A 10,392-nucleotide genomic window follows, 5' to 3' on the forward strand; every position below is an offset into this window, starting at 1 on the left:
GAGAAAGAGGAGGCTGGCAGAATCGAGAGTATCCACAATTCTCCAGATTCCGAAGCCAGGCTCAAAGAAACAGGTGCTTGAGTTCCTAGGGGCTGTTGTCTATTGCAGGATTTGGATTCCTGGCTTTGCTGAGATTGCCAAACCCCTGCACGAGGCCACAGTGGGAGGAAATACACCCCTCGAATGGACTGAGGCTTGCCAGCAGGCATTTCAATTGCTTAAGACTGCACTTGCATCGGCATCAGCCCTGGCATTGCCAGACTTGAACAAACCCTTTACCCTGTATGTGGCAGAGAAAAATGGGGTAGCTAAGGGAATGATTACTCAGCTTTTGGGGCCATGGAAGTGGCCTGTGGCATACCTCTCAAAAAGGCTCGACCCAGTGGCCCGAGGGTGGCCTACTTGTTTGAGGACAGTAGCAGCAGCAGCCGTTTTAACCCAAGAGGCTGACAAATTGACCTTTGGACAGGATTTAACTTTGATCACTCCCCATGCCGTTGAGCCCTTGTTGAATAGCTCACCTAACAAATGGCTGTCTAATGCCAGACTGTTACAATATCAAGGACTCTTATTAGAACAGCCACGCATTAAGTTTGCCACCACCGCTAGCCTCAATCTGTCTACTCTACTCCTGGAATCTGATGAACAATTGCCCATCCGTGATTGTCTCAAGACTCTTGAAAATTTGAGGGGAGGGCGTCCGGACCTAACGGACCAAGCCCTCCCCTACGCAGAGATAACTTTCTATACTGATGGGTACAGTTTCGTTCGGGATGGTGTACGATATGCTGGAGTGGCGGTAGTCAACCAGGACCAACAGGTAAAATGGAAACAGGGGCTACCTCAAGGGACTTCAGCTCAGAGAGCTGAGCTGATTGCCTTGACCAAGGCTCTGAAATTGGGAAAAGGAAGAAGGATAAATATATTCACTGATAGCCGTTATGCTTTTGCCACTGCCCATGTACACGGGGAAATTTATCAAAATAGAGGACTGTTGACCTCAAAAAGAAATAAAAAATAAGACTGAGATATTGGCATTGCTACAAACAATCTGGTTACCTCAAGAGGTCGCCATCATCCATTGCCGTGGGCACCAGAAGGGGCTTAGCCCCGAAACGATTGGTAATAATGCTGCTGACCAGGCAGCCAAACAAGCTGCCCAAAAATCAGTGGGGAAACAAATGGTTCTGCTTCCCATGCCGTGCTCCCAGAGAAACCGGAATACACAGATAAAAAAATTTAAAAAATGAACAGGAAATGTTGGACTCGAGGAGAACATGGATGGTGGACAACTAAAGATGGAAAGGTGGTGCTCCCAGCTGCTGTAGCAGATACGTTGCTGCGAGAACTACATGAGTCCATCCACCTCGGCGAGAAAAGGATGATGGCTGCCCTACAACCTCATTTTGTCAGCGAGAGATTAGCCCAAAAGGCCCAGGACATGGTGAGACGATGCCCCACCTGCCTCAAGGTAAATGCTAATCGGGTAACCGGGCCCCCTGGGGTCCAACACAGAGGACTAACTCCAGGAGAACATTGGGAATTGGACTTTACTGAAATGAAGCCTGGCATGTATGGGTACAAATACCTGCTAGTTTTTGTGGATACGTTTTCAGGATGGGTAAAAACATACCCCACTAAGAGGGAGACAGCTGAAGTAACAGTTAAAAAGCTCCTGACAGAAATAGTTCCCCGTTTTGGTTTGCCCTTAGCTCTGAGGTCCGACAATGGTCCAGCCTTTACGGCTAAGATATCTAAATTAATTAATAATATTCTTGGAATAAAGTGGAACCTACACTGTGCCTATAGACCTCAAAGTTCAGGACAGGTAGAAAAAACAAATAGGACTTTAAAGGAGATTCTGACTAAATTATGCTTGGAGACTGAACTAGGTTGGGTAGAACTTCTCCCTTTTGCCCTCCTCCGAATAAGGTGTACTCCCAAGCCTCCCCTCAATCTGTCCCTCTTCCAGATTATTTATGGGCGATCTCCCCCAATCATTCCATTAATAGATGTAGAATTAAAGAAAAAGTTTTCCCACCTTCGCCTCCTTAAATCCTTAAAAGCAGTTCATCAGCTTCAGTCAGAGCTACATGAGACATTACAAAAAAAAATGACTAGTCCAAATGAAAAACCTTTACAACCTTTACCCTATAAGCCAGGAGATTTGGTTTTTATTCGCAGGTTTGATTCCAAGACCCTGGAACCTCGCTGGAAAGGAATAGTTCCTGTTGTCCTGTCAACTCCTTTGGCGGTAAAGGTGCCTGGGCATTCTGCCTGGATACATCGCAACCATCTAAAACCAGGACCCCCTGCGGATGTCAAAAAGGACAAATGGAAGATTATCAGCCAACCGGGCAACCAAAAGCTAAGATTGGAGCAGGTTGGAAATGCTTCACCTTCATGATAATATTTTCTAGGACATTGACAGTATTGCCCTCAGGAGGACTAGATCACACAAAAAATATATGAGTTCAATTGGCAAACTTGCTTAATCTATCTGAATTCTGTTTAAGTGTTGATGTGAATTTCCATTATGTATTGGAAAGTTGTCTTATCCCGATATGCACCCCTTTAGAGTTAATATGGCCCTATACCCTGTTTAAGGATATTCCAGAAAAAAACCTTACTTATATAGATAGTTATAATTGGGGACCTGTCACATGTCATAAGCCTAAAAATGCTGTCAAATTATATACGCCTAAAGTGATCATGTCAAATAAGACTGAATGTGCTGTATATAAAAGATGTACAACTAAATGTCTGAAAATGAAACAATTAAAAGAAATGCCCTGCCATGTAAAACAAAAAATTGTTATAACAATTGCCATATCTCCCTGCCAATAGGATGGTTTTACACCTGTGAAGGAGAAACCTTCAACTATATCCCAGCAAATTCAACCAAGACTTGAGTCGTCTATCTGTAGTATTGCCAGATAAAACTGATTTGATTGTGCCTAATAGAACTAAACGTTGGTCACCTTACACTGCACCAGGATGTGATGATGATGTAGGTCTGTTAACAGATGCTGAAGTAATAACTATGATAGCATCTTTTGTTGCCTTGCCTTCTATAGGAGTCCATGCTGAGAAGGCAGTACAAAAATTAACATGCAAGGTGGTCAAAAGATTAAATACTACTTCATCAGCTTTGGCATTAATTAACCAAGGGCTACAAGAACAGAGACAGGTGATCTTGGATAATAGAGCTACAATAGACTATTTATTGCTCTTCCATCACCAAGGTTGTGAAAAAATTAAAAATATGTGCTGCTTTAATCTAACCGATAATGGTCCAAAGATTAAGGAGGAGATAGAACAATTAGAAGATCTGGCTCAAAAAGTACAAGATGAGGAGGGCAGAGGTTCTGTTTAAATGGCTACCTAAATGGCTGCCCAATTTACAATGGTTACGACAACTATTCATTGCCATTATAATCATATGTATATGCTTATTATTATCATGCTGTTGTATACAATGGATGCCTACATTTATGGTAAGATTACTTAGATTACAGAAAATCAGTGGGGAATGTGGGACGGTATGATTCCAAATTCAATTACTCCCCTAGCCTCTATTGTATTTAAAAATTAATGGTTAAAATGTGCTTGTTAGTTCTGGGATAATAGATAAAATCTGTAGCAAAACAAAGTTCCTAAGTAAATTACTCAACCCCTTGTTTGTTCAGAGAACGAATGTTCCCAGGCCCACTGTCGGTAGAACAATCCATCAATGTGTCTGCCGACCATCAGTACGTGACGGTCGTGACCATTACTGTGTGTGTCTGCTGACCATCAGTACGTGACAGTCGACCACTAACCTTTGTTCCTTTTTTTCCGTACATCTACATGTTAAACTCCCCCTCAACCCCCTATAAAACAGCCTCGGACTCTGAGCCAGTTGCCTCTCTAAGCTATTTTGCTTTGGGAGTGCCATCTGGCCAGACTAATAAAGGTCTGTTTTATTTTCCAACTTGTCCGGTGTGTTCCTTCCTGGGTGTTCATTGCTGCAGTCAGCTCCTTGGAGCGTTTGGTAAGGCCCTCAGTCTTACAGAAACCCTAGGAAAAGTTGGCCCACCCCAGAAAGGTACTAGCTCATTCTACAGGTATGGGCCCAATTTTCTTTCTTTTCTTTTTTCTTTCTTTCTCTCTTTCTTTCTTTCTTTCTTTCTCTTTTTCTTGTTGGTAATTGAAACTTTTTTGGGGAATTTTTCAATCTTTTCCTTTATTTTAGAATCAGGCACCTGCTCTTTTATTTTTTCAATTAAGCCTATTTTTAATTTTTAAAATCCTGCCTCAATGGGAAGCAAACACAGATGGTTGCCATACTGACAGCAGCCACAGAAAGGACAGCAAAGTTGGCTACTTCACAGTCAGAGCAGCCCTGGCCAAATGACCCATCTCGTATTCATGGGTTTTTTTCTTTTTATATAGTATATATTTTGTTATTTTATGCTAATACATTCTCATATTATGAAGGCGATTTAGTGGAAGAATCTTCCTTTTGATATGTGAGTCATGTGAACACAAACAACTATACATTTTTTAAAAAATGTGTGTGGATAACAACAACAAAAAGCAAGTTAAAGCAACAACAAAATAATTGTCCTTTTTTACAGGTGGACATTGAAGTGGACCTAATTCGGTTTTCTTTTTAAAAGCCTCCAAAGACAAAAAGCAGCTTAAAATCTAAGATGAATTAAAAAAAAAATTGGTCACTAAACTACTGGTCTCCAGCACCGTTTTCCGTTTTCTGTTGCTTTGATGCAGGCTCTTCTTTGTCTGTTTCTTCTCGTGCTCTTTTCACTGGTCCAGCTGCACCATTTTCATCACGCTCTTCATCACTATCAAAGTTTGTTTTCTTGCCCTGAAACTGTACATTTCCTTTAGCAGATCCAAGGCTGGGCAGCTTTATTTCCTTTTCCTTTCCCTTTAAATCTGTGACCTTTTGATTTCCATTTGTTTAGGGATTCTTGTTTATCTTCTATGATTTTTTTCAAAGCTTCTTTCTCCACCTCTCCTTCCAGTACTTCCCATGTCACTTCTTTGTTCCTTAATTGTAGGCTACCATTATTTGCATCTTTGGCTTCATCCAGTGCTTCCTTGGCTTTTTCTTTAAATAGAATTACTCCCTCTTTTGCTCCTCTGACAAAGTCTATCCATTTTATTTCACCATGATTTGAGAAAAGGACGTGCAAATCTTCTCTACAGGTCTGATCATCTAAGTCACCTGAGAACTTCAGCAAGCATCCAATCTTTTCTTCTAGAGATTTCATTTCAGCATCTTCTGCTAACTTCTGTTGTTCTTCTTGCTCTTGTTTAGCTCTTAATTTAGCTTCCACTTTATTTTGCTTTCTTTCTTCATTTTTCTTTGCAAAATAATGTTCCTTAAAAAGAGTTAGCAGGTCTGTGTCTTTATACTTCTAGCCTGGAGTTTCTACAAACTTCTTAGCAGATTCAATGTTATCAAACACAGCAAATATTGATCCCTTCAATGCTTTGTGTAATGTTCTTCTCATCTGGATGTTTAGTACTTGACCTTTATCTTCTAGCCATTCTTTGATGTCATCCAGGTTTGCATCTGCTGGGAAGCCTTTAATATAAACAGATCTGTTTTTTACATCATTTTTATACTCATCAGTCACTTCAGGGAGGGGTTTGTTTGGAGATCTTCCGATTTTAGTTTTATCTTCACTGATTTCCATGAGTTCTGCTTTAGATTTGCTCAATTCTTCAACTATTACATTAAAGTCTGTTGTTAGGCGATTGAGCCTGTTGAATTTTATCATTATTTCCAAGGGTACCCAGCCTTCCTCCAATTTGATCTGTTCCTTTAAAAATTTGTCCTGTGGCAAATTGAAGTCTCCAAAATAGTACTCAATTTGATGACAGATTTTGGCCTCCAGAGCAGCTAGTTTTTCATTCTCACCATTTTCAGCCATTGTGGCTAATCTTTAAGGCTGTGGTCCCACAGGCGCGCCACAGCTTCACTAACAACGAGGACCTCCCCACTCCTCAGCGCCGCCAGCCTAACTCTTCGTGGGTTTTGATTGCAGTCTCTCACATACTCTTCCTTATAGCAGGGAGTGCATGGTCTGCTCTTTTGACTATTTGCTTTCTTTCCCCTCTTGAGGTAGGATAGAAAATATAAAAGATAAGTTAAAAAGAGATAAGGAAATCATAACTAAAAAATTACACTTTTTTTTTTGGTACCTGGCATCGAACTGGGGTCCTTGCACTTTTGAGTCAGGCGGCAGAACCAATGAGCTAAATCCCAGGCCCTAAAAATTATACTTTTAAGATGATTATAGCTTGGAACCAGCCAAAGTTACCCAAGGTGGTACAGATCAGCATTTATTGGGTTAAATTTAGACTCTCCCTACCAGACCCATCACATCCAAAACTCCTTAGGAATACTAAAAGTCCATACATTGGTTTAATGGAGAAAGTAAGGAACAGGAAGAGCCTGATCCTAAGATAAAGGAGCAGGTTTAGTGAACCCAAAGAATGTTCAAATTACCTTAAAAAAACCCCAAAACCCTTGCCCATTCCTGTACAATGGGCTAATAAACTTCTGTGAGATGGGCCACCTTTTCCTGGGCTTTTCTACCCCTTCAAGAGAGGTATAATTTCCAGTTCCAAACTGTAATGCATCTTGTTTTTCTCTGAGCACATATACTTCATTCTTTTTTTTTTTTTTTGATACCAGGGATCGAACTCTGGACCTCACACTTTCAAGGCAGGCGGCAGAACCACTGAGCTAAATCCCCGGCTCATGTACTTCATTCCTGAATATGTCCTAAATCTATGTCTAATAAACCTCTCTCTTGCCTCATTGATGCATCTTGAGAATTCTGTTTTTTTAAAAATTCCAGACAAGGAAGTTTTATTGCTGACATGCAGGTAGAGTCCCCATGTAGTACAAAAATTTGTCTTTGTACAAACTTTTTTGTGACATTTTCCATTTTGTTTCTTTACAATAGGACTTCTCTCAGTATGTGACACCAGTGAGTGCAGACTCAACCTTCTCTCATTTGCATCTCCAGAAATGCCATCAGACTCATGGGCTCACCTTGGGAGGAACCAGTCTGTCTGCCAGGCGTGTGCAACCCCTATATTGCTTTGAAAAGGAGGAGAAAGCCACACATGGAAAGCAGGCCCTGGGGTCCTGGGTGTGGGCTCCACCAAGGCAGGCTCTGGCCAGGCTGGAGCCTCACCAGAGGAGTCACAGGGCTGGGAGCCCAGGCCAACCACACTTCTGCTCCTTTAGGAGACTTTTATCAAATAAATATAGAAAAGGGCATAGCACCATGCCCTGGCTCTCAGCGGCTGGATGGCTGAGTTAGAGGCAGGGCTGGATGCTCGGGGAGTAAGTGGCAGACTCCCACAGACCCACTGAGGTAGAGGCACGAGGTGCCTGAGTACTGGATTGGGACACAGGGAAGGGGAATGGGCGGCCCTGCTACTTCTGGCAAGAGATGGCCCCATTTTTTACAGATAGGGAAACTGAGGCACAAGGAATTTTGGGAACTTGCCCAATGTCACTCACAGTGAGTCAGCTTTTTGGGGGGTTGGAGGCAGCTCACACTCTGGGAATCAGTGAAGAACAAGGACAGGCAGGAAGGGCCTGAGGATGCCTGGAAGGGATACTGGGCCTCTCAGAGGACACACACACGGTGGGTAGGTCTCCAGGGAAGGGTCCTTGCTTGACACTGGGCAGGGCAGGACAGGGCAGGGCATTCTGGTGAGAACAGCATTTCTGGCAAGACTGGCATCCACTTCAAAATCATGGCTCAAAAGGCCATCAGGGCTGTTCTCAAGCCAGGCAGAGTAGGATCTCAATCCCTAATGAGAATTCTGGTTTTGTGAAGGGGTCAGCGAACCTGCAAACTTATTCTACAAAGGGGTGGGTTCCTTATTTCAACCTTGGAAACATAACTCTGTTTTGCCTCCCGGTCACAAGTTGAGGCCTCAATGGTCCCATGATACTGTGACACTCAAGGGCAAGTGGGCATAAACTGAAGACAACCTGGTTGTTCTAGAACCCAGTAGCAGTAAAAAAAAAGAGAGAAAGGTTTCACCTGGGGGAAGGACAACTTCTTTATTAGCCTGCTATCTTGTCCCACCTACTACTGTAAGAATGCTCTCGCTCCGCCCTCATCAACATAAGATCCTCATGACCTAAGATCCTCATCAGCATAAGATCCACATGGATTGGGCCTGGGATTTAGCTCAGTGGTTCCCCCTCCTGCCTCAAAAGCACAAGGTCCTGAGTTCAATCCCTGGTACCAAAAAAAAAAGATCCACATGGACACAGGATTACCTCTGCCCTCTAATCACCTGATACTCCCTCCAATTATTGTGTGTACCCAATAAATAATGGCTAGCTCAGAGAGTCTTTGTCTTTGCTTACTCTGAGGCACTAACCTCCTGGCCCACCCCCATATACTTTGAAATTATGCAAATCTCTTGTCTTTTTTAGTTTAGCCTTTGCCATCCCCCTTTCTAAGCAGTTGGAGGATTGATTGGCCTCCAATAAATCCCCAATGTCAGAAAAAAATATTGGTAGCACATTTAGTTACCTATCAGCCAGCTGTAATCCCAAGTGAAGAGTCAGCCCTTTCAGCAAAAACCACCTCAAAATTCCTGCTATAATTTTATTCCCATTTCTTTCTTTTTCTTTTCTTTTATTTTTTTGGTCTGTTGTGGATTTTGCAGTCAACCTAAGGAAGGATAAAAAAATAAAGATGGGGGCTGGGGATTTAGCTCAGTGGTGCTGCTGCCTGCCTCGAAAGCAGAAGGTTCTGAGTTCAATCCCTGGAACCAAAAAACAAAACAAGGTCCAGGGATTTAGTTCAGTGGTTTCACTGCCTGCTGCACAAGTGCAAGGACCCGAGTTCGATCCCCAGTGCCAAAAAAACAAAACAAAACAAAAAAATAAAGATAGGTAAAAAGGAGACAAGGAAAATCAGAATTTAAAAATTATACTTAAAAACAAAAAAACTACAACTTTAGGCTACAAAAGTTACTCAAGCCTTTTTCCCTTCCAGGAAACTCTCTCAAAAAAAAGTCCTAAGGGTCTTGAGACAGAATAAGTCTGTAAATTGGGCTTTGAGTCTATGTTTTTAACCCTAAATTGCAGTTCCTCCCACACACCTCCATTCTAGAGACAGAAGCAATATTAGTAGGCAGCACATCTCAGCTTCAAACATGTAAATAGTTTGCATTCTGATATAGCCTGCCAGATGGGTAGCCTGACAGTAGAAACACACATCCTAGATCACTCATCTTAAATATATCCTCAAGACTCCATAAATAAATCCCTTTATGCCTCTTACTGAAATGTCCTTAGCATTCTTTTTCTGTGATGAGAAATTGCAAACTTGCAACTTAATTCCACAGGTAGGGTGGGTCTAGGTTTCTCATCTTGATGGGAACACCCTCCAACCCCGTCCTGTGACAAATCCTTTTGACCCAGGAGATTAGAGCATTGATAACTGGCTGGACAAGTGGGTGTGACCTCTCAATCACAGAGTTCTGGGACACAGGCAGCAGCCAAGCTGTGCACCTGTCTTCTCTTGAGAACTCAAGCAGGTTTTTGATAGGACGGCCTAGACCTGATGTGAGCCTGAGGAGTGGGAGATACAAAAGATGGCTGCCATTAAGCTCTTGGCCACTATGGTCTCTCTTTCACAGTGTCCACTCTCACCCTGCAGACTGTACTTCTTTTCCTACCTTTAACTAGCCAACACTCACCCTGCAGAGCATGTTTCTTTCTCTACCTTTAATAAATGTAAAACTGTCAGGCTTGACCTGGCCATGACCCGTTTAATGAATATGTTCTTTAATTCCAAACTACAGTTTCAGCAGATAAAAAAACTGAAGCCCTCAGCAAAAACATGGCACTCCTTCAGGTGGCTAAAGACCAAACACAGGCTGTGCTGTCTCTGGGCAGACAGAACACAGAGCAGCATGTTATAGAAAAGAGATAAGACTACAAAGTACAGCACAACATCTTCCTGGTGCCAAGCTACCTGGTAACATCCACACATCTGCCTTGACCACTGCATGGACCTCGACCACAGATATTTGCTCTGACTCTTATATATGACAGGTGTACCAGACCTCTTCCCAGTCCTCTATAAAATCCCCTGCCTGTTCTTTGTTCATGACTAACAGCTTTCTTGCCCTCAGTTGACCTGCACCCAGGTGAATAAAGTCTGTGTCTCATTACCTTCCATTAGCCTCCTCAGGTGGTCTCATTTCTCTGTCGTTTGTCAAAAAAACCTCATTAACTTTTGTGCTAGTTTTATCTAATTCTTTTTTTAGGACAAGGAGAACCTAGAAAGAATCTCTAGAAGGAGTCCTCAGAACCCAGAACCTGGTAGCATA

At 42.4% G+C, this 10,392-nt stretch overlaps 1 protein-coding gene and 1 pseudogene across 2 annotated transcripts in view; one reads left to right on the forward strand and one right to left on the reverse strand.

Moving 5' to 3' along the window:
* Nucleotides 1–4,599, forward strand: part of Prss22 (serine protease 22) — a 48,265-nt gene extending 43,666 nt beyond the window's left edge. For both annotated transcript variants that reach the window (XM_087203104.1, XM_087203105.1), the window contains exon 9: nt 109–4,599. In XM_087203104.1, the coding sequence (XP_087059230.1) occupies nt 109–1,021 (913 nt within the window). In that variant the 3' untranslated portion in view covers nt 1,022–4,599. The remainder of the gene's footprint in view (nt 1–108) is intronic.
* Nucleotides 4,600–4,602: 3 nt separating this feature from the next.
* LOC101698073 (lupus La protein homolog pseudogene) lies at nt 4,603–5,957 on the reverse strand (annotated as a pseudogene).
* Nucleotides 5,958–10,392: the final 4,435 nt, after the last annotated feature.

The sequence above is a fragment of the Heterocephalus glaber genome, unplaced genomic scaffold, assembly GCF_053883595.1.
Source record: "Heterocephalus glaber isolate CG9 unplaced genomic scaffold, H.glaber_assembly_v1.0 deba00001781, whole genome shotgun sequence".
Taxonomy (NCBI): domain Eukaryota; kingdom Metazoa; phylum Chordata; class Mammalia; order Rodentia; family Bathyergidae; genus Heterocephalus; species Heterocephalus glaber.